Source organism: Agelaius phoeniceus, chromosome 7 (assembly GCF_051311805.1).
Source record: "Agelaius phoeniceus isolate bAgePho1 chromosome 7, bAgePho1.hap1, whole genome shotgun sequence".
In the NCBI taxonomy this organism is placed as follows: domain Eukaryota; kingdom Metazoa; phylum Chordata; class Aves; order Passeriformes; family Icteridae; genus Agelaius; species Agelaius phoeniceus.
The window spans coordinates 34,444,762-34,469,821 of NC_135271.1; the positions used below are offsets into that span (position 1 = coordinate 34,444,762).

Consider the following 25,060-nt stretch of genomic DNA (forward strand, 5'->3'; position numbering starts at 1 on the left):
CAAAATTCAAATATTTGGGATTTTTTGTTTGTTTGTTTTTATGTTTTTGTTGGTTTTTTTAAAGGAAATGCAGTACATCATCATTCAACTTATGGTGACTTCTGTAGTGAACCAGTGCTGGTGTACAAGATTATTAGTGTTAAATATCCAACTGTTGTGCAGATGGATAAGCTGCAAAGGTAGAATTACTGCTAAGAAAAGTGCAATTGAATGTACTTATTGAAAATGTGATTCCTTGAAATTGTCCACAGTGTAAGATGAACCTGAAAGCAGTTTCTAAGCACTGGGGTTGTGCAGTTAGCAGAGGCAAGTGATTAATTTCTCTTAAAAAGTTAACCAATGGCTGGGCAGATTATCTTTCACTGCAGCATTTTAAAGTTAATTATCAATTCCAGATGTACTTATTAGAAGTATTTTCCTTCATCTGTAACTTTCTGGTGTGTTTAGAGGTATGATTCCTCAGCTGAAGTCTTGTACCAGGGATAAGAGCGTGACTATTAAAACTGTGGATGAGTTGGGCTCTGTGCCCAAATGAACCGATTTATTCCTGACTAGTGTTTGTCATCTATCCATAGATAGCACCAGATGTGGTTCAAGCCATGTGTCCCTTCACCACCCAGAGGTGGAGGCTGTCTCCCACAGGTGCTGCAGCTGTTGTGCCAGCTGTGCTGATCGTGGCCTGCTGGCTGCAGGGGCTTCTGAACCCTTTGATGGCTGCTGGAGCACTCCTTGGATGGTCTCTGCTTGTAGCAGTAGTAACTCACACGCCTGAGTCAGACTGCTGCCTGCACTGCCACGACCAGCTCTGCCTGGCAGTTGAATTTCTCATATATTATTAATGTTGTATTAGTAGTACGTCTGGAAGCTTTCCTAGGTGTTATCTAATTCTTGTGTTTTTCATTTCAGAATTGACAATGATTCATTGTGCAGTCAGACATTTCCCCAGCAGCTATTTGGATGCACTAAGGAATGGCATCCCACATTTGCTTAGCATACAGCTGCTAAATCTTTGTAACTGATCTTCAGAAATAAGATTCTGGGTGTAAAAGGAATTGTTCATTATCATTCACTGTGAAGTCACAAACAATTTAATTTTAGAATACATCCTATCCTATGGCTTGACTTTCTGCCATCTGAATGATATTCTTAACCATTTAAAATCACTTTTCTCTTAGAATTCAAAATCTGAGTTAAAAAGCTGCATGAGTTAGAACAGTAGTTTGCAAAAGAAAAAAGTTTTGTCTCGGTTCAAATCAAGAGTGAAATTTTAAATTAGAAGACAATATGTGAGAAAAATTGATGAGGGCTGTAGAAGTGACTTATAACAACTTTTGTTTGTATGATTCAATATAAATTACAGCTATCAAGAAGAACAGGAAATAATAAAGTAATATAGTATGGGATTTTTTTGAATTGCATGCACAAGGATTCTGGACAAGATTGTCATTTGTAAAAAGTCAGCAGTCAGAAAGTATTGGATTTAGTAAGTGATAAGCATCTACCAAAGCATCATCCTTTAAAGAATGAGAAAAGACCAACTTGGGTTTGTTTCAGATAAGGCTGTAAGGAAAATCTGACCCTAAGGCCAGAGCAACACTGCTGCCTGTGGTATGTACAGAGGATTTCACTTACTTTGAGCAGACCAGTTTGTGCATGCTGCTTGTTGCCTTTCTTGTAAGACTCAGTTAGCCAGAGGTACCGTGTGTGTTTGCTGCAGTTCTCTTACTTTGTGTACGAAAAGCCAAAGTTGGTTTAGTTCTGTATAGTTTGACAGCCTAATGCTGTTTTGTTACCACTTTCATGAGTCAGCACCATTGGTAAATGAAGCAGTCTGAACTTCCTTTTTCTTTTTTAAATTTTTTTTTTAAATTCTCCTTGTTCTTTTGATGAGCAAGGGGGAGACACCAGGAGGAAGAGTAAGCAGCCATAGGGACAAGGATGCTGCTTTTTGGAGTAATGCCAGCCTAAGCTATTCCTTGAACTGCCATCTTGGTCTGTGGCTCCACAATTGCCTCCGTTGCACTTGGATCTTTTCAGCCATACTGAGGGAAAGGTTGACTTGAAAGCTGAGCTACTAGCAAGACCAGCAAAGCCATCTTTGTTCTTTATTTGGTACTGCACCAAAGCCATTTTATCAGACCAGCAGCTCTAACCACCCTTTTTGACATCCCTGTACCACTCTTTTCACTATCTGCACATCCTAGATATCTTAGAAATTGCTGTTTCTACTTGACAATTTTATCAGGAGTTGAATTTCCATATTAACACACCCAACCAATAATGTTTGAAAGCTTTCGGCTTTCCATGCTGTTCTTACTTGACCTGGTGCTACATTCAGGCCATCAAAGGTCAGTGCAGGCAAATAATTGCTAATGTGCAGCTAGACATCTACTGGGAAGCTCCACCAGAAATTACCTGCCCTTGGAAATCTTGCTCTTATTTTTGTGGATGAATCTTCAGTTTTAATTAAAGGCCTACTTTTACAAATTTGAGAATTTCATCCTACTGAAGGAATACCATTTTCCTTATTTGTAAGGAGAAGCAAACTACAATCTATTAAAAGTAGGCTCATGTGCTGGATTTTCCTATGCTGATTTTAGCAAACTCCTTGCTGTTTCATCAAGTGCCCAGATTTGCTGTGATCACAGTATTGTAGTGAATTGCCTTAATGTATGAAAGAGCTCCTTCTCATCTGTGTGCCCTTGATCACTGGCATTTAGGAAAATATTTACATTTTTCATAACTTTGCATAAAGAGCATTACATTTACTAATTGGTTAGATTCTCTTACTACTGCTGCTACTTCTAATTTAAATGTGTCATACTCCTGTTTTCTAGTTCTTAAAATTCAAGCGTTCACCCATAGATTGTCTTGAATGTTCAGCAACTTTGTGCTTTAAACAGGGCTAAAATCAGCTTCTCTAGGCCATGGATGCCCAAACTGGCTTTCATTAAACAACAGAATGGTTTTGCTAGAAATAGCCTGGATCTGTTGAGACTGGTGGTGAGCAAATGCCAACAAACCCTGCTTGATCCAAGTTGAATGGGATTAAATAGTATTTGTACTATACTAAGCATTGTGCTCTGGAGTATGCTAGTCCCACTTCCCTGAAATGATGCTGGAAAAGTGATCGCTTCATTAAGCATTCTGGTAATGAAGTAAATGATTTTTGTCTTACTGTAAAATCTAAAATTCTCCTTAAAAAATGAAGCAATGCTCCTTTTTCACTCTTGTGCATAAAACTTGTCTATCGAGAGAGAGAAAAATGTGTCAAGAGGGCACAGCCACTGAGTACTGGGAAACAAAAAGGATGTATTGAAGGGAAATGTGAGCAGAAAATGCTTCCCTCTAACTTCTAGGAAGCTAAACCAATCCTAACCGAGTAGGTTAGGATTTTGGAGTTATCTAAAGACAAAAATTATTACTTTCTTACCTTTTCCAGAATAAAATTGTCCAAATGTCAATATTTTCCTAGTATTCTTTGTAGCAGATGTTTTCAAGATAGAAGCTCATAAAGGCTTGTGGAAGAAAAAAAAATTAGGTGGTAATGTCTTAACCCATAGTGTTCAAACAGTCTGTAATTTAATTCAAGATTTGAATATATGAGATACACAGATCTAAAATAATGTATGTAGAACTCCTTTATATATGTACACTTGAACACACACACTTCCAGGGGCAAAAGGGTAAAAAATGAGAGAAACTCTGTGTATTTCTTGCTGTTTGTCAAGCTGTGTTTTCTGCTGCTAGTGTTTCCTGATCAGCTGGGGATATCTTGATTTGTCTGTACCATCTTAGCAGCATTTTCTGTAGCAAAGCAGCTGCAGGAAGGGTGGTGTTAGGTATCTGTCTGAACTGTTCACTGGCCTGGTGAGCTGTTCTTGTTTCCATCTTTCCTAGCGTTAAACATAGCTGCTTTTGTCATGCTAAACTGATTGTAATTTGTCCTCTTCACGGGTGTAAATCTCGATGTGCTACATAGGATAAAGTTGTACAAATTGTTCTAAGCATGACAGACCACTCCTTTTTTCCTGAAGAGCAAGGCTATCCTGTGTGGGACTGTATTACATCATAAACCTGGAGAAAATGGACTTTTAATGTCAGCTATGCAGGATATGTTGTAGTGAACATTTGGCCAAAAATACTGGATATGGTGGGCTTTAGTATGGCTCTCTAATGGTGCAGGATCATCTCTGAGAAATGTCAAAAGTAGCATGTTGTCCTCAGTGCTGCCTGCACACACCTTTACCTCAGAGCTCTTACTTTAAATCACTTTTGCTGGGTATAAGGCGAACTTAGAGCACTGCAGTGTTCATTGCCTTCCATGAGAGCACAAATTAGACCTTGTCTGTCCTGGAGGTGTCATTGTGCGTGTTACTGCACTGATACATTTGAACTAATGAAAATCTTTGGTAAATCTGCTGCTGTGTCACACCCTCGCTGCAGGCGCTGCAGCCAGGACACACTCCCCTCCCAAATGAGAAATGATGCAGGAGGCAGACGTTTTAGAAGAAATGAAGTTAAACTCCAGCTCTTTTCTAATGAGATTTGATCTTCTGTGTTTCATTCTAGGGAACCATGTAGACTGTTGGGAGTCATTTAGAAGACTTTGGGAATGTCATTTGTAGTCTCATACATGCTACACGCAGTCTCATTACAATCCAAAGAAAATTGGTTTGCATGTTGTAGCATGCAGACCAAGCAGAGTTTGTTCCCTGGTGCTCTGTAGAAAAGCCCTATGTAGAGAAGTTTTGCCAACATTATACACTGCTGTCTTCTGGTCTGTCAGTTCTGTGCAATGTTGATATTTATAAAACTTCTGGACAGATTTTCAGCTTGTGCAGATGAATGCAGAACCACCGGATGAGAGTGAAACTAGGCCGATATGTGCAAGTGCTGAAAAGTGACAACTCCTTACATAATGAGTCTGATGGTTTTAAAAGTTTCTACTGATCTTGCTCATGCTTTAAAACTGTATTGCTATTTTAATAATACCTGGCTGCTTCTGTACAATTTGGTGGTTTTGCCTGCTTCTGTTCAGTTTGGTAGCTTTGCCATGGAGGTGAATCACATTTATGTCCATAGCAAATTACAAGTTCAGTGTTAGACTATATATATAAAAATAATAATAAATATATAAATAACAAATATTTAAAAAAAAAAATATATATAATGTGTGTGTATGCACCACTTGCAGCAACACAGTCTCATTCATGGACTCCATGACTGTCAAAATACCATGACAAATTAGCACAAACTCCTAGCTCAGTTGACAGTTCATCTTTTGCTGAAATAATTGTAAAATTATCTTATGCTTCCCTTTTTCTTGATTGTAAAAGGCAGTGGGGTATGAAGCCTGATGAATTTAACACTGTTAGTATGTCTTGAATTTGGTATGTACTTTTTTAGTTATACCTGAGACTTGCTTTAATCCTTTACCAGCAATGTTGTGCATGTCCTGTTTCAGTGAGCTGGTTATAATGACTTGTATCTGCTGCATTTTATCATATTGCAGAATATAAAAACCATAAGGACACATCTTGAAATTTCAGAATTGAGGAGCAAACAGATGAATGGAACTTTCAATCCAGCACAGGTCATGCTGACCTCAATTCTATGGCAAATACTGTGAAAGGCTATGGAAATAATTGCAGTGGAGCAACTAGGAAGGACAGTGGTGCTCTGTGTCTGCTTTTCTTTTCTTCAGCTCATGGAGGAATCATTTATTCCCATGGAAAGTGGTGCAAGATGCTATTCTCATTAACGTTGGTTCAAATGTTACTTGACACAGGCACATAACAAGCTGCTGAGCAGCAGAATGGGACCTTCTTGGTATCAAAATGACAGTAACCTTTGTGTTGCACTGAGGCAGTGTATCTACACCAGCTTGTTCTTTCCTGATTACGTTAGTTAGGTCTGGAGACATTTGCAAAGTGAGTAGGAAGGATAAAATATCTAAAGTGATCTGTACTTGGAAGTATGAATTGTGCAGCTCAAAGAGCCTTTTTGTGGGGGCATCAAGATTCAGTCCTGATGATGAAGTCATATAAAAGTGGCTTTTTCTACCCTTTTTTTGTCTGATGTGCCACCTTTCCAACAGCTAGAGATGCTGGCTGTGGTGAAGAGGGTGTGGTCTCTCAGGGAGATGAGGATTTAGGAATGCAGAAGAAAGGACCAGAGCCAGCTGCCTCATCTCTTCCATCGATGTTGTCAAAGGAAGCAGCAGGAATAGACTGGGCTACCTATTAAATACTTGTGTAATGGCCTTACCAGGAGGAACATAGATTCTCTTCTTTGGAAAAGAACAGAGGGATTCACAGTAACAGTGCTGCTGCTAGGCTGGGTGCAGTATGTTGCCCATAAGGAATCAGCAATCATAGACAAAGGGATTTTGATAGGAATTGACTCCCTCATGCACGGTCGGGCACAAGTTCTTTAATTTATTTAACTTGAATAAACAGAAAATGACATAGCGGATCCCATGTGAGCCAAAAGAGCCATCTGTGGTCTAACCCTGTGACAAACAGTATAGCAATAATTCCAATGCCACCAACAATGTGGAGTTTGCCAGAAAAGCAGATGCTTCTTTTGACATGCATCTTCAATACAGTGCCATTCCTATCCTATAATTGCTGTCTATGGAGGGAGGGTGGATAGGATAGCCAGATGAGCAGAATGGTGACATTGTAGTTTTTGGGGGAAAAGCCAACAGTTTGGAAAATAATAAAAAAAGGACAAAGAAGTATAAAAATCATTTTAAAGAAGCTGCAAAATTTTCCTCTGTGCATCATGAAATCTGTGACACTTCTTAAGTAAGAGACAATACTTGCATGGATTTATCAGAAATCTAAAGTCTAATACAGTATGAAAGAAGAATAAATAATACTTCAGAAACTTCTGTGCAGAGTTTAAACTTTTTTTTTAAAAAGAGCTTTTCTTCCTCCATTATTTTAAAGAACTAAAAAATGGCCAAACATTCTTAACATGCTTTTTTGTTTGTTTTATTGCTGTACTGTCAGCTTTTGTAATCCAGATATTCAGGCAGTTCTTGAATAAGCCAAAATATCTGTATATATACTCTGCTACTTTACAGATTTAGCAGGATTTACCTCCAAAATACAGTGATGGACGGCATCCGTAATAGTTAAGAGACGGCATATTTACTGCTTTATGAAATTAAAATTGTAGCTACCTACAACCATAAAAAGGATCCATTTTAAACATCACAAACAGAAGCTATTGAAAGTAGCACGTTTTTGATCACATGGAAAATTGTCCATGGCCCTGTTTGTTGGCACTGGAAGTAAAAGTTCACAACAGATAATGACAAAGAAATTGAACAGCAGTAGAACTGGAGATTAACATTCTTCTAATGAGAGTCTGTCCTCTGAACAGAAGTAACTGCCTTAAGTGGTGCAGAAGTCTCACTGCCAGAGCTTATTTCTGTGGGATTTACTTGAGAAATGGTTACCTGCTCTCTTGTATTTTCCTACAAGGGAGCCAAAAAATGTCCAGGATAAAGCCATGTCTCTCATTTTCCATACATTTAAGTACCACTTCTTCCATTACACTGTAAGTGCAGTCAGAGAATAATATTATTTATTTTCAGATCTTAGTGAGTGACATCTGAAGAGATTTTAAATGGAGGTAGTGAGTAGGAGTTTCCTGCTTAATAAATGCTAAAGCAGAGTTCTATTTACAATGTAAAGGGACCAATATGAACATCTTAATGCTTATGAAGAGCTTATTGAATAATTTTTTTACTTTAATTCCGTGAGTACTGTCCTCTGAGCTGCCATTGAAGTGCTTGTGAGCTGTATGTGATTTGCAGGCTATGATGTGACCATCTGTCATCTAGTCTAAACTACTGCATGACCCAGGAGTTTCTAAGGTAATTGCTGTTTCAGGTGAAGCATTTCTCCTATGAAGGGTATCTTGAATGTTTCTTCTTGTGGAGAATGTTGTAAGATTTTATACCCTGCTATTAACACGTACCAAGAGATGTGTAATGCAAGAGAGGAATTTTGTATTATTTGGCTTGTGTCACATATTGGACTTGCTACCTTTTAGGTGCTTACATAAGCCATCAGTATGCAACTTACACCTCTCTGAAAATGGATGTTTTCTTCTAATTGTAATTTGACTCCTCAGGCTGCAGCAAAAACTTCAACATAGTCTAGATATTCAGTCCTTGGTGCTTTCTGAGCAAAAGCCTTAGCTGGTTTCACTGAAGAAAATAGGCCTGTGTATGTACTAGAATCAAGAAGGAAGTTGGCAGTGAATTCTTTTGTGTCTACTGCTCAGTGAAGTGCTAACCACAAAAACATATACATGCTTTTTTGTCTGTCTGGTAGATCTTAGTACCATGCTCTCTTTCTTTGGGTACTTCAGCACCTTGACTTTCTTTTCAGATTCTTTAAATGTGGCCTAGCTGTTGAATTGCAGCTTGTTCATATTTCAGAAATTTAAGTCTTTTGCTTTAAATGTGTCTATAATTCTGTCATGGCTAGGGCACAGTAACAAGGTATTGTTTCAGGGGATTGTCCAGGAAATCCAGGTATAAAACTGAGAGGGAAGACAGATGCTGTGATTCAGGATGAGCAGGTGGAAGGGGAAAGGGAGGGTTCATGACATCTGGAAAGGAACAGGATGTGGCCCAGTTCAGCACTCCCCTTGTTCTCCTTTGGGATAGCTTTTGTGCTGTAGTGTGGCTAGGTTTGTGTATTCTGCACTTTTTATTTGTCTCTGAACTAGGGGAATCAGTTAGTGGAGCACCAAAAAATCCTTGCCAAGGGATAGAGTCAAAGGAGTGAGTGAGTTCCTGGGAACTTTGAAGTTTTTTCATTTATCTCTGGGACTCTAAAAGAGCTCCCTGAACCAGGAGGAGTTTCTTGTGCTCATTGCTTGCTTTATTGTTACCATCTTGCCTGCCAACTCCAAGTAAGAAAGCTTTTTTCTTGAGTAATAACAATAAAAAATTCTCCACACCCTATTCTTGGAGAAAAAAGATCTGTTCAAAGCATCTCTGTGAGTTTTGTCATAAACTTCAGTGTGGCCAGGACTATGCTCACACTTCCTCAAGTGTCTCCATAGAAAAGATATAGATAGATTTTTGAGCTTGCTTTCATTGCTAGCAGAAGATTGCTGTTGCATTAAGCTTTAAATGTGTAATTTAAATAATACTGGTTCCATTTCCTGTCAAAATATGAAAATGTGACATTTTATAAGAAGCTGGAATGATTTACTTCAATACTTTCTGGTTTCAGTAATTGTTGCTTTCTGGTGAGAACAGGTTCAGTCCTGCTATGTTGCCATAAAATCTGAGGAAAGGAAGCAAAACAGCTCAGTGGGGAATGAGCTTGGGTTGTAATCAGGTGAGTCTTGAAGTGAAATTGTTAGGAGGATCTGAGTCATGACTGGGGGTTTGTGCTAGACTTTGTCTTGTTTCATTGCTGATAGAGCCACTCTTCATGAAGGCATTTTAAAAAGGAAGCTGTGAGAAGTACCTACTCATTCATGCTTTTCTGTATTTCGAGGAAGGGCTTCTTCAGATGACTCAAAAAAATGTACTAACTGCTTCCCTGGATTTTGCCAGAGACATTTTTCTTACTGGCAAATTGGTTCAAATTAGTTGAAGTACAACAAAGAAGAAAGAGAGTGTTAACTAAAAACAAATATCAGAGTGAAAATAACTTTTTTTTGTATTATTAACTTCATAGATGCATGATGATATCCACCTATGGTTTTGTTTCCTTTTAGTATGAAAAAGACTTATCTGTATTTAGAAAAACAGTTTTCATAGGACTTGGCTGTAAAATACAGGCAAGAAAAAAGGTATAACCCTATATTTTTTTTATCTTGTAAAGCTCCTGTTAAAACTTATCTATTAAGGCAAGGGGGCTTCCCTGTTCAGTAGATATGTTTTTTTTTCTTGATTACTTAATTTTCATTCTCTTTATTGCAGTCTATCATTGCTGTGATCCCAGCTGTAGTATTCTGGGCATAGTACTTTCATACCAAGATATGGAACATTTAGAGTGGGGTTTTTTGGGAGAAACACAGGGCTGGATCTCCAGGTGCTCCTGGTTTACCTGTGATTTGTAACAGGCAGAGTCTTTGCCCAATGCCAGCATCCACCCTCAGGGTCCCACATCTTCTCAGTAGTTGTTTCTGCTCCATGTGGCTGAACCACTAACACCTTAAGAAAGATGGAATAGCCTTGCATCCTCAGTATGCAGACAGCTCTGATCACAAAACACAATATCCATAGTTTCTGCCTTGTGGAGTTCACCAGTCCTTTCTGGAATGGTCCTGTTGACTCTTACAGTGTCACTATGAGATCATGTTTTTCACCCATGCAAGGAGAAGTTATGGGCAGTGGTTTAAAGGAGAAAAAGGGAGCAGGTATCAAGGTTTTCCTGCCTGAGGAGATTTTCAACAGAAGTCTGGAGCTTCTGAGATACTCTTTATACTGGTGTCATGCTGAAAATGCTTTGATTTGGTTGTTGAATCTTCCTGTGACAAGTGCTTACAGACTAAAGAAGAGCAATTGGAGAAGCTACCCTAAGGCAGGAGATGTGAGTAAAGCAGCAGCAAAGCTTTCAGTTTCTACTGGTTGACTCATGTCCACTGAGAATTGAACTTGGAAAGGTCTCCAGAAATTCAGTTTTACTTGCTGTAATGTTTCAGACATGATGAGGAAAAACATGAAGCAGAATAGTGCAGGACACTCAAAATGGCATCTCCGCTGCAGCTGTCACTTCGCTGGCTTAGAATAAGTGATCAAGGTTGAATGTTACCTTATTTAAAGAAGGGTAATAAAGCAACTGTCTTCATCCATGAGCACTCATTTCTGTTAAACACTTGGAGTTCTTCTTTCTTCTAGGGACATGATTTAATTCCAAATGAGATCCTATTTCCTAAGCTGTGCACAAAGTGTTGTAGTGTCTTGCTTCACTAGGTATGGCATCTTCTATTCTACTGAGCCCATGCTTTCATTGTACATGTAAAGCTCTCTCTAACCTAAAGTGTTAGGTAGATTAATAAATAAACAAGCAAGGCCCAATTTAACAAAAAATAAATCCAGATTTAATACTTTTCCTCACTGTTACACACATCCACAGAGAATGCATGATAATTTTTATATCAGTGCCAGTTACTGAAGGTGCTGCTTTCAAAATCAGGGAGGTTAGGCAAAGTCAGGCTGGGTAAGCAGGTGCTTGTAGCTTAGTCACCTGAGCAAGGCTAAGGAAACACTGCTGATGAGATTTTGATGCTATGAGATGATCCAAGTAGCAATTCTGGCTAAATCTGATAGTTAATGTAGGCTGCAATTTATGGTTTGAATTTAGAGTAGATGTGTGAGAACTTTGTTGTTAAAAGTCATGGTACTTTTCCCATTAGGAACTTTGGCTGAGTGATTAAACTCATAATTAAATGCTAGCATGTTATATAACTTTATATGCATATTTTATTGCACAAAGAGACTTAAATAGAATGCTACTGTAGTGATCATACTCTGTTTTGGGATAATGACTTGCAGTCATTGTCCAAGTTGTCTTCTGCTCATTGAAGTTCTGTTGGAATTCTGTAGTCTGAAGGCAGCAGGGGTCAGTATCTCCCAACCCCCAGGTCAAGGAATTTCTTTGGGTTATTCCATTTTGGTTTGTTGTCTTTATTTTTTTTTAATCTGTTGACAGCAAAGAGATTCTTCTGTTCTTAGGGAGACAAAATCCTGCTCTGACTTATTTGCAGTCCTTAAGCATAGAATGTTTTATAAGAAAGACAGAATGGCTCATATAAGATGAGTATATTCTCCAGCTGGTTTTCAGTACTTGCAGTTATTCCCATTTGGGGTTTATATTGAGAATGAAACACAGGCAAACAACTCTCCTTGTTTTAAGGCACTTCATGGGGACTGTTCAGTCACTGAGCTTTTAGTTTTCCTAATAAGTACCTGTGGTTTTCCCATTGCTGTGGTGGGGCTGTGGAGGGCTGGAGGGAAGGTCTCTCAGAGAGCAGGCTCCTCACAGCTGGCTCCAGAATGGGCTGGAGAGATCATAGAGCAGATGGGCTGATTATTCTGTCACTGGCCTTTTTTGCTTAGATGTTTGTTGAAGATGACAGGAAGGAAACTGCTGTGTAAAAAGAACGATCGCTAATTACCTCTTGGAGTGAAAACTGAGGAGGAAATGGCAAACCAGTGTGACAATGGTATTTCTTGTGAACAGGAATATTGCCACAAGAAATAATGTTCTGTTGCCTACATTTATTCCTCCTGTCCTTGAGTTCTATGTTTTAATTTAAGATGCAATGATTATGAAGAAAAATTAATAAATGTATTTTTATGGATGCTGCAATATTGCAGATTATTGTGAGGTCCATATAATGAAAACTTAAGAACAGCTTTTGATATGAATTTTTAGCAAAAGTACAGTTTGTAAACCAAAACTTTTCAAATTTTATTTCAGGTTTTAGACAGAGCACTCAGTTAAGGTTTGTGAAAGTTGTTTCTAAACAAACAACCCCAAACCTTGGCCAGGTCTCCACTGCAGAATGTCTTGCCAGCAAAGCACTGTGTATCAGCCAGGGGTGTGGAAAAAAGTCATACATCGCCGCTGACATCAATATGTTGGCGAAAGCCCAGGTGTGGATGCAGCTGTGCAGGCAGAAGAGAGCTTTTATCGGCTTGGCTGATGTTGTTTGGGAGGTGATGCAACTCGGCCAGCAGACAAACTCTGCTCCTGGCCCGCGCTGGCAGCGTAGGAGGCTCCGCCAGCGCAGTCACGGCATCGCGGCTGCGCTGCCAACCAACCCTTTGCAGCAAGAGAACTGGGAAAAAAGGCCCCTTTGAACAACAGAGGGACCGCTATAATTTAGTTTTTACAAGTTGTCGTCGATGAAGAACAGAGTGGAAAAAGTGATTCAGATTTTAAAATTAAAGTTTTAATGTAAAAAACGTGTTTTAGTTGTATGGCTTTAAGATGTCACTGTCCCTTTAATGGCTGGCTGTCGTTAGGTTGCAGGCTTTGAGAGCTGCAGGACACTCAGCACATGGGTTTTGTAAAGCCTTTAAGGCTTGTGAAGGTATGAGTCTCTCTGGAAGCACTGAAAAACCTTCTGTCTGTAAACTTAGGAAGACAACTATAGTCCCATTTACATTCCCATCATGTTTGAATGTGACCACTGGCACTAGAACATCTTCATGTTTAAATAGAAGTTTAAATTTCTCAGAATGGAGTGTTTATGTTTTACAGACAGACAGAATTAGGATTCCTGCTCTCTCTACACACAGACACACATTTTCCTCTCCTGCCTTTGGCCAGCTGGTGACAAGATTTTACAAAACTCCAGTTCTTCATAACATAGAAAAACAAAGACTTTAAGGGAAAACACTAAGAAATAAAAGCAAAACCAAACCAAAGATACTGAAAAACTTAATAGAGGCTCTTAGCCTTTCATTGTAATTTAGAAATAAACCAGTTTAGATGAAGACAGGTATTTGTATGTTGAGTTTTCTGGCAGTTGTGCGTGCGCATTTTGAAACCGTAAACAGAGCAGTTTTGCATTTGATCACTGTTTGCATTTTGAGAACTTCACTGAAGGCTTTTTGAAGAGAATTTCACTGTGCCAGACTCAGTTTCTTCTGTTGTGAAAATGTTTTGAAACTAGTTGCTCTGTCATTCCGCATTGCTTGTAACCCTAAAAATAATTGCCTGGCGTTACTGGAAGAAGAGTGGTCTGACAGGCTGACTTGTGCTACTATTGTTAAAATCCGTCAGTGTTTCCATTGCAAACTTGGAAGGGAGCATTTAATCTTTTTCCCTGGAAGAAATTCTAGATCAGTGCTTCAATTCCAAATATAAATATTTTGGAAGGGATTTGATATTTCTAAAAATCTTTATTAAAAACAACAAAAATCTCTAACCCTATGGCAATGAAATATTGATACTTAGTTTTGAAATGCTGAATGATCAGGAATATATTTCATTCTTTTGTAATTTTCAGTTCAATTAAATTGGGCAGCAACAATGTTACTACTTATCAATGTTGATTTTATAGCAAGTTTTGCAGTTGGCTGTTCCAGGCCATTATAGCTGCATAATAAACTTTGCAACATGCCAAATTGGAAGATTTCAAAACCTTCCTAGGGAAACACAAAAAAGAAACACATAATTACCATAAAGTATCTGATATAAGACGTGCCTTTGTACTTTTCTCCCACTCACACTTCCATTCCAATTTCTTGAGGTTATCTCCAAAATAGTTTCACTTTTCTTGTGTGTAGTTTCATGAGTGCTCTAAACAGAGGTAAACTCTAATCCTTTCCTCTCTGCTTTCACATTCCTGCTCCCTGCCTTGTGACAGCCAAAGCTTTTGCGTAGTGCAAAGCCCACATGTGGTGTACCAGATCAGGGAAGATCATTTTTGGGTTCAGTTTGTGGCCATACAACTGTTTGTACTAATCCAAGGGAGAGGGTGGCACTAGGGTGGGAACAAGTGAGTCTACATTGACATCTCACTTTATATTCCAATTTATTTTTTCCCCCTCCTGTGCCTTTCCTCTGTATTCACGGGGCAGCTCTTTGCTATGAGTTTGTGGTGGAACCTCAGGCTTTTGCAGGAAAGGAGCCACATGCAGCCACTTTGTCAGTGAAAACCATGGAGTCACAAGATGTTTACAGGCAACTTCAGTTCTCTAGTATTTTTTTTAAAAGTATTCCTCTCTTACAACACCACAGACAGGTTCATAGTACTTTTTGTACAGTGCCCTGCTGTACTTCTCTTAATGCAAATGATTTCTCTACTGTAGATTTCCTCTAGGATGTTTTTATGTTCCATTGGGGTCTGATTGCATGGGCAATAGGGTTAGATACCTTGAGGAGTAGGTAGAAGTGCTTCTGTGCTTTTCTCCTTTTGAAACTTGAATTTTTTGCCATTATATAGAGCCTTTTTCTTGATAATTGTGAAGTAATCCACAAATATGGAGACAGACAGCAGTATGAAGGTTCTCCCAAGGCACACCATTCATTTAAAGTATTTTCCTTAAGCTACCTATAGTCCTTGTCTATCTGTAAAAAAATAATAGCAGTATTATATGATGTACTAAAAGCCAGAAGAGATAGAAATGAGGCTTCTAATTATTTTTGGGTTTTTTTGATAGTTTAAGGAAAGTGCATGGTCTTTGTGTCTGCCACAATTTGACATGTGAAACAGTCATAGTGATACAAACTTTGTACGTGCTGGAACCTAGAGGAACAATAGTTGCTATTTCATTTTCACATGAGATGAAACAATGAAGAGTGATAAAATCCTTTGAGTAATATTCAGTGGAGGTTATATATAATTTGACCCTGTGTCATGCATCAAGTGGTGGTTGGAGATGTTAGGATGTGCCTGTGAATCCTGTCCCACGTGTGGTGTGAAAGCAGTTGTATTTAAAATCCGTGGGTAATTACGAACAGGTTGAACACAGTGCTCCACATGGTAAGCAGGCTGCTGTAGATGAGCTGATGTGCATGCTGTGATTGCTACCTGTACTTCACTCTAACCTGCTTTTTCCTTTGCAGCAGTCCATTGTACCAGCCCATCCAATGGCTCCTCCTAGTCCCAGCACCACCAGCAGTAATAACAACAGTAGTAGCAGCAGCAACTCAGGATGGGATCAATTAAGTAAAACTAACCTTTACATCAGAGCACTGCCTCCAAACACCACTGATCAGGACCTGGTAAAACTATGCCAACCGTAAGTACAACGTTTAAATGTAAATTATAATGTTGTACCTTAGAAGCTTGTAGTAGGTACCCAAGATGAGTGTTTGGATTATGAGGGAAGAAAACCAGATACATAAACAAACAGCTGTGATATGGTGGCATGTTTCAACTTTGTTGGCAATCAGAAGGAAAAGATTGTTTGATGCTTTGGAGAAGCACAGAAAGTGAGAATACAGTGGTGAACTAAAGCAACCCGCTGCTTTTGTAAAAGCTGTGATTACCCATTGTGCTGTTGAAATCACAGATAAAATTAATACCTAAATGTGAAACTTGCTATTGAGAACCTGCATAGAGGGTCTCCTCTGTTCACTGCTAAGATAATCTGTTGATACAAACTTGAGTAATTGTTCTGAATCACTGTAAACTACAATGTGCATTTGAAGGCTTATCCTAGTTTGAGACCAATTAATGGTTGTACTTTGCTGCACAGTTATTTTTAAGATTAGAAATAGGTGGTCCATGTAAGAATCCTGTCTAGTGGCTGAAGTTCTGGGTAGACTTGGTTTAGCAGAGGGCTTTTAGGCAACGTTGTTAACTTAAATTTTTTTTTGCTTAAGAGAGTTATTTGTTCTATTTTTGAATTTTTACAACAGCACATGCCTCTTACTTTCAAATATGGGTTCTGTGTCAAAAGACTGTACAGCTGGGTTGTTTATACACTGTTTAAAATCACCTGCCTTAAATGTTTTACTGGATTTTTAAAATGTCTTAGTACTTCTGAAATTCATAGTGCACTGTCTGGATTATTTTGAAATCAAAAGTACTCAGATAAATTTTCAATACTACATGTAGGAAAGCATCCAAATCTGTCTATTTTGAATGAAGAATTATTAAGATTTGAATTTAATGCTACTGCTGCAATTTAAAAAATAATTTTATGTTCTATTTAGCAGATAAGTAAATAGGAGTATACAAAAATAAAGCACAACACCAGTAATAAAAATTGATAGCAAAACCTGTAAAATTTGGATCCGAGCTTATGTGAAGTACCTTTGGTTTTGTATATTGGAAAAAAATCTGATACCTAATTTATAGAGATGTTTTCTTTTTTAATTTAAAAAAAATGGACTTTCAGGGTAGTAGTCACATAGAAGGCATCTTAGTATTATAATAAAAACAGCTTCTCTCAGATCTTTAAAGAAAAAAAATTCTATTTTCTTATTTCTTCAATAGCAAATGAAATCCTTGTGTTTTCCAGAGAAGAGAATAGATAATCAATCTTTGAAAAGGCTTGTTGATAAATTAAGCATTTTTACAGCTCCCTATGTGACAATGACCTCTTGTAACTTGGATTTTAGTTGCAAATGCATGTTTTTCAGAAGTGGATTTTTCCTTCCCGTTTTTGTCTTTTGAACTGATGAAGAAACCTTGGCCTGTGCACTCATGTTATGTTAGGACAGAGCTGTGAGGCTATTTTGCACTGGAACCACCCCAGTAGCTACTATTTGTGCAGTGGTTACTATAGCTCCTTAATCTCTTTCTGAAGACATTTTGGTTTGCACAGTCTCAGATGTCATTGATGCATGAACAGCCTAGAAAAAATATTTTTAATAATTTGCTGTAACTGGTCCTCTTCCTCTTAAATAACCAAAGATTATGATTTTGTTGTTGCTGTTCAATATATAATTGTAGTTGGAATAGTATGAATTGTATAAATAAAGAATAGGCAAAAACTTCAGCCGTGAACTTGTTAAATCAATTCTGATGTGAATTTACGGACGTGGAAGGTTATGACATTTATTCCTGTGAGATATTTCCCTCCTAAGGATTTTACCTAAGAGGAAAGGAGATTGTCTCCATTCTCCATTTCTGCTGAGGAAGCAAGTGAGATGTCCAGAAACTTTAGGTAGGACAACATAATCCCTGAGCAACTAACTGGATTTGGCAGTAAGATAGAAATGGCAGCTCTCTTCCTCTTCACCAAAGCTCAGTAATCCACTTCTGTAGACTATAGGAAGTTTCAGATGCAAAACTTTTCCTTCGTGTAAATCTGCCTAAGCTTCTAGGGTGTAAAGGGCAAGATATTCTTCAAAGTGAACCTGCCATGTTCATTGTTTAAGCTGATATAATACAAAATAAATGGAGAATAGAATCTTGGACACACAGAAGTCAATGAAGAGACTGTTGTTTACTCCAGGTGTCTGAAATATATTTTTGTCTCTTTCTAAATTCCTAAGATTTTACTGAGAGGCTTTAAGAGTAATTTTAGCTCCTTTTCTCCATATAGAGTGGGTCTTGGTATCCCTCTGGGTCTTGGTATCCTAAGAGGGTGTCCACTGCAGTGCTTGGTGCTAAGAATAGGTAGAAAGGTTGCTCTGCATTTTGTAGAAATGATCTTGCTAGTTGGCAATAAGCAGCTTTTGGTGGATGTACATAAAAATGTCACTGGCTTGTTTTGTGTCTTTTGGCTGATGTCAGACAAGACAGAGAAACACCTGTGGGTTGAGGAAATAATGGTTGAAGAACATCAATGTCACTGCAAGTACCAGAAACATCGCATCTGCGGAGATTTTTCCTTCTGATTGTCATGGACTTGTATCATATATGCTCTACTGAAAAGTTATTTTCAATGATGGTTATGGTAGAGAAAGATTGCTTTTGACAGAATCCCTCAGAATACAAGCTCAAATAATCTACAGAATTCTTGTGTGGGGGATTGTTATACTGTGAGTTTTATTTGATTTAGTCAGGATTTACATTGTTCTTCTCATGACAGCAGTGCTAATTTTGGCCATGTTTTTACTTCATTTTATTCTTTTTGGTGAATCACTAGAAAAACCCCTTATCAATTATGGAAGCGTTGGGCTTGCTCTCCAGTTGTAGCACAGCTGTGCAGTATTTATGAACACAGTGAACAAACGTTCACCAGCTTTGTGGAAAAGTATTTTCCTGGCAAGAGCACAATTTGCCAGTATACATGTCCACAAATCTGTCTCCACCTTCAACTGATTGGTCATTTCTGTTTTTCTATCAGGAGAAGCTCTTTTCCTCTTTTCCTGGTTGAAAAGAGCACATTGTGTTTTTGTTGTGAGGGCTTGGGAGCACGGCTGTTTTTCAGAGCGTGTTTCTGGCTTTTGTGTGGGAACTGAAGCTGCCATATTTCTGAATAGTTCATTCAAACTTGAGCCTGCTACTCCAGTTCTGCATTGAGAAACCAAATTTCTTCATATCAGTTGTGCCAGAGGCAGAAGTGTGGGGAGGACTAAAGTAGGTATTGTTTGTCACAAGGATGTCATAACAGTCAGCTCAGAACCAGAGGAGTGTCAGGGGGACATGATGTGAGTCAGCCCTGGCCATAAGAGCTTCCCATCAGGGATGTGGGAGTAGGCAAAGCAATCCATGCAGTGGCCCACAGGTCCTGTCTTTTCTGTGGGAGGCTGGACAGGAGCAATCAGCTAAATAGGACAGGAGCAGAGGACAGGAGCCAGTGAGGTTTGGGAAAGTCTGCAGGAAGCTGCCTGACTCTGCTGTGTGGTTTCTTTTCACAACCATAGAGTGCCATTGCATGGGACCTGCTGCACTGAGCAAGCCTCTGCCATGAAGAGCTGGTTTGACAGGGTTGCTGAAGCAGTGTTTACTTCAGCCATGCCTAATTGCACTCCCTTCTCATGGTGTGGATATCAGTACTTGATATGCTTTCTTCAGCTCAGATGGGTTTTGAATATATTATTTAGGCTTTAACTATACTTTCTTATTAGTGACTCTTAATAATTTCTTTTAACTTATTGAATATCTGAATCTGAAGATACAAGATTAAATCCATTCCAGTTATTCACTGAAATTGTTGAGCCTGCTTATCTGATTAGGGACTTACGTGATTGGGTTTTAGCAAATTCAGCCAGGAGTTTGTAACTTGCTTTGACATGTTTTCTAGGTGCTTTCCAGACTCTCACTAAGCTCTGTGCTTTGCTGAGGATGACCTTTATGCTGAAGCCACATGGTTCCAAAGCCCTGTACTTTCCACTGTCTAGCTTATGATTTACTTGCTGGCCTGCAGCAGCATTGTGTCTGTGTAATGCTGTTTCTTCAAAAACCTCCTTTTGTGAAGTGTACATCATTAAATGAGAATGATGCAGCAGACCCTTCATCCTCCTGACAATCCCCAGTCCCTGGGTGAGATTTCAAGCTTTGAGGCTTAACCCAAGTCTCCTCTGTTCAGTTCAGCATAAATCATTTGGTCAGCCTACCCTTTGGTATTTTCCCTTCCAAGCTGTTTTCTCACACTCTGCTGCTTGCATCAAGCTGTTTGTAGTCTATATGATATTTTTGAAATCACTTTTTCCTCTGGACAGTTTCACTTAGTTGGCCTTCCCCCTTAAGTTATCACTGTAGGGTCATAATGTGGGTTTTTAATGGGATTACATTCAGGAAAACAGCCGCTTTAAGATAACAAAATATAGAATTACCACAGCAGGCCATTGTTCTCTGCCAGGATGGTCTGCACACAGAAATAGAACCTTGCAGTGGCTGCCTTTGCATATGTGCATTCTGAAATCACCTGTCTTGCTGAGAGAGTAATTTAAGGGTTCCTTGCTAAATACTCAGCATCATGAACACAGGCATAGCTAAAACACCTGGCAGGCTAATGGTTTTGTTGAAGCATATGACCCAGATGTGATATACAGCTTTGTTTCCAAAACATACTTAGTTATATACTCCAATGTTTCCCTGTTTTGAGGCAAGATAACTTGAAAGTTGTTTCAATTCCCTGTTCTTAATACAGGACGTATTTTCATTGTCATGTGACATTCATTAACATATTAATGTTTCTATGTTCTTTGCTGTGTAATTGTGACCTCTCTCATGTTGCCATTTCTCATCTCCTTCAAACATACTTAGGACTGAAAAGAGGTGAACTGGAGCTCAGACATTTACTGTAGCAGGGAGCTGGCACCACTGTGGTCACTTAAGACCAAGAAATTTGTTAATTTTACTCAGCATATCTCATTAGAAACAAAACAAAAAAAAAGGCTGGACTTTAGAAAATAGTCTGAACATCTCTTTTATTTAACTCCTTGGGAGGGTGATCTGGGCAGGTCATTTCTGCTTAGAAATAGTTATAGCACATGAACACAACCCCTAAGTGGCTAAGTGGAAGTGGAATGAAAGTTTTCAAAGCCAACTTCTCCAATTCTCTTTAAAGTATTTTTTCTTTATTCCTTTTTCCTTTTTTCTCCATTTTCTTGCATTTTTCTTTCATGGTTTGCTGGCTGCAGTGAGGTATTGCATTAATAATTATGTGGAATATGATTTCATGTCATATAATTAAATGTGATACATCAGTGTCTCTGAAACTGTTCCCTTTGAGAACAGTATTAATACTGATTATTTTGTAGCAGGAGCCTATCTATTGTTCTACCTTTTAGGGTAGAAAGAAGCCCTCTGCAAATTTCTTTTTTTCAGAGTTATGTGCGCATTTTTAAAAACAGTATGATTGCATACACATCTGAATAAATAACACCAGGTTTACAAAATAATATTTGGTTCTAGGAGGAGAGAGATTCCTTAGTGATTGAGCAGTATGTGACTTGTACTGTTCAGCTTGTTTGTATAATACCAGCATCACGTTTTACCTTTATTCCCTGTTCAAGGAATGTGGCATGGTTTGGGGTTTGTGTTAGTTGCAGTAGGTTTTCCTTAACTGCACTTTTCACTCAGTTTTGCCCTTCAGAGCAAACGTGTCCCCAAGGATGGTGAAGGTGTGCTCCCTGGATGCATTCATTGGTTGTGCCAATGCTGTTGCCTGTGCAGTGGTGTGGAACACAGTAGAGAAACACCCACAGGAACCCTGGGACCAGATTTAGCTAATCTCCACTGTGTTCTGCCCAGCTGATGCACCCAGTTTCTCAACCAGACAGACTGTCAGAGGAGGAGTGGCCTGCCACTGTGGTGTGTAAACTGGCTCTGCTGGTTTCTATCTGAGCTGGTGAGGTTCCTGGGAGGTTCCTATCAAAAATATGTATCCCATTTCTACAGCTGAAGAGAAATAGAATTTGTTATTGTATGTTCCTTTTGCCAGATGCACCGGAGAGATGTAGGCCTGATATGGAGGCTGAAATGCTCCTTTTTGCCAGGGCTTGACTGCCACACGTAGTGAGGCATTTGCTTGGTATGCCATGGGAACTGTGATTGGCCAGAAGATGTGATGTTTGGTTTAAATGTTTCCTTTTTACTGTTTAGCAACACATCTCAGCAGTCATGTCATGAAGTGTCTAGCCTGGCATGATGTGAAGGAAGACTCTCTATCTTCCCCTCAATATTTGGACTTTAATTAGCTAGAAATAAAATTCAGACAGCTTTACATTCATGATCAAATGAAATCTACACTGTAATTCTCTCTGAGAAGTTCCAGGGTGCTTTTTTACAGTAATGCTTTCATGTTGAATGTTACTAGGGACCCATAGATATTTTCAGGGAAATTGCAGTTGAGAGAAAAGTTGTCCTATCCTCCAGATGCAGATAGTCTCTTGACATGCCTCAAATTTAAAACTAATATAGTTTTAATTTTCTCTTTCCATTTTTTTATTAAGCAAAGATTGTGGTTTTTCTAAGTCAGTATTTCGCTTAGCCTAACTTAAAAGCAGTTCCCCTGAGCACATTGTTTAAAAAACAAGTAATCCAAATAGAGAACTGCGAAGGAACTCTGTGTTTGCCTGTGCTCGCAGATGTGGAGATCCAGTGATTGCAAAACTCCCTGTCCCCTGGGAGATGAGAGTTTTGTTGCAGTGTGGGGCCAGAGGAATGGTGATCCCATGGAATTTCCTTGAGGAAGTGGGGGCGAGGGAGGAGAAGAGAGTGGAAGGAATGTTTCAGCCGCAGCTGCTTGTAAAAGGAGCACTAGGAAAACAGATTTGGTAAAAGTTACCACCATTTAAGATCTCTTCTTGGAAAACAAAAAGCTGATTTGGTAGTGCAGGGCTGGGTATTTGCTGTGCAGAGATGCAACCGCAGAGCTGCAGGAAAGAAATGTCCAGTGGCAGCTGTTGGAATGTCTTTGATCAGGGTCCCAGTCCCCAGCTCCACAATGGCTGAGACCTGATGCAGATGGGAAGTGATAGCAGCAGTTATTCACTGGCATAACCAGTAATCCAAGAACATTTTGAAGGGGATAGTTTAATTCCAGTGGACTACTAAAAATGTTAACAAGTACAAATCAGGCTTTTTGGTGGGTTCCATGATGCCAAAAACTGCCCCTTCTGTTAGAGACCTCTTAGGCAGGCATCTCAGTCAGAAACCAGTCCAGAATTGACTCAGCTTAGAGCCCAAGTTGGTTTTGGCCTCAGTGTGCTTACATCAAGCTTGTCCTTTTCTTCAGGAAACCATTCAGAGTAGAAATCAGGATCAGTATTTGCAAGCAGGTTCTTATATCCAATGTCCAATACCCCATTATCACAAAACTTGTAGAAATCTTGTGAAGTCTTGACTTGGTTTGCTAAAGGTTCATTCTGCTTAGCTCTGATTTCTCTAATGCTAAAACTCCTTGAAATTAAAAAATGAGACATCTGATGTTGACATGTTATAAGGCCACTCTTTTTTTAATAAACTTTTAACCTTTTTTTACCCACATTATTGCTGAGCTACATTTTGGGTTGACAAACAACAGCCTTTAACACTTTGCAACCCACATAATAAATACTCATATTTACCTGCGGAATGAAAGCAGTAGCAAATATTGGTAAACTAGTTGAATATAATTAATTAATTTAATTCAGATCTTGCTACCTCCAATGAAATGTGTAACTGAGGAAATAGAGAAAACAGTGTTTATCTTTAAAAAACCTCCACAGAATATTAAGACTTGATCCTCAATTTTTTCCCCCAACTCCTAAAATTTTACCCTGTTTTGACATTCAGAAAATATTAGCTGCCTCAGTTCAATTTGAGCAGTTGCCTTACTCAAGGCTCAGACAAACTCTGTAGAAAATTAAATCATTAAAGGGTTACTGAGAGAAGAATTAGCATTTCATCATTAAAAGTGTCTGATCTTTGTAGATAGATGTGCTGTACCTTGGAAAAAAAGTCAAGTTTTAATTTGAATCTTGATATTGTTATGATACATGGACACAGAGGAAAAAAACCACAAGTGAAAACTCAAAAAGAAAATACTTCAATCTGGGGTCTGTTTTGACACAGTTACTAGTACAAATATTCTACTTGAAATAACCTGTGTGAGTTGAGCTAATCATTTACAGAATCAATTGCAGTGGAAGAAATATGTTCTGATTTGTACTCCTGTCCTGCACCTTACATTTCCATTTCTTCTCTTACTTATTTTACCAAAAGAGAAAAATTACCCACCAAAATCTGTGTAACTTCACTTTTAGTTATAAATAATTACCTTTAATTAACTGATTGTTTTGGACATCTTAACTGAAATATGTTAGCCTAAAATGTGTGTTGTTCTTAAATGCTTTTTTCCATATTCTGTGCAGTTGTGTAATTTTATATCTTTAGAAGACAGAGTCTGAGTCAGTATTTTTTCCTAGGAAAACATTGTGGCTTAGGTTTTACACATTATTAATATTTCTAATCCTAGTGCTGCTTTTTGGCTTACGTGTAGTCACTAATAAGCTTTCACAAGTCTTCTCAAAGTATCAACAATTATTCTGTTGCATTAGTAAGGACTTTAATGTCTGAGTGCATGCAATACTGAAATAAGTGTTATGTTAATAAAAGATCTAAAATGGTAAGAAAAGAGCTTCATACAGGGTAGTACAGATACATGAGAAACCTCAAATCTTTTATTTTCAAACTCTTAATGTCAGAAATAAATCTAAAGACTTAAAAAAGATCCAAACTACTTACTTCTGGTTTCAAGGACTTTGCTGAAAGGGTAACTGAAGAGGTTTTGGGGTGTGGAGACAAGCACAGTTTTATAGTTCAGTATATAATTTCATTTAGTGTATATATCAAAGCCCAAAGAGACTGCTGTGCTCACAAACAGAAATGCTTCCCCATGCCCCAGGGATGATGGCAAGCTTGACTGAAGCTGTCTGTGTGCAGTGTGCTCCCAGAGGCCTGATCTTGGAAAGCCCAGAGCACCCAGGACCCACTGCTCCTGCTGCCAGCAAGGGTTGGAAATCACTCCCTGCTCCAGAGTGTGCAGGGAGGATTCGTCTGGTGGTGAGGGCTGAGCTTTGTGGTGCTGAGTGCCAGATGAACTCCACCATGTCTGGTTCTTTTGGCACTGCACTGTGGTTTCTTTTTCTTTTCAACCTGTAGCTGTGCAGTACCCCAGGCAGAAATCTCCCCTGTGTTAAGCCTGAATGCCTTGGCTGAGTTCTGG

The 25,060-nt window shown here is 38.8% G+C and overlaps 1 protein-coding gene across 3 annotated transcripts in view; it reads left to right on the plus strand.

Moving 5' to 3' along the window:
- The window catches only part of RBMS1 (RNA binding motif single stranded interacting protein 1), a 143,295-nt gene that overhangs the window by 62,153 nt on the left and 56,082 nt on the right, over positions 1-25,060 (plus strand). For all 3 annotated transcript variants that reach the window (XM_077181514.1, XM_077181515.1, XM_054636604.2), the window contains exon 2: positions 15,570-15,745. In XM_077181514.1, the coding sequence (XP_077037629.1) occupies positions 15,570-15,745 (176 nt within the window). The remainder of the gene's footprint in view (positions 1-15,569; positions 15,746-25,060) is intronic.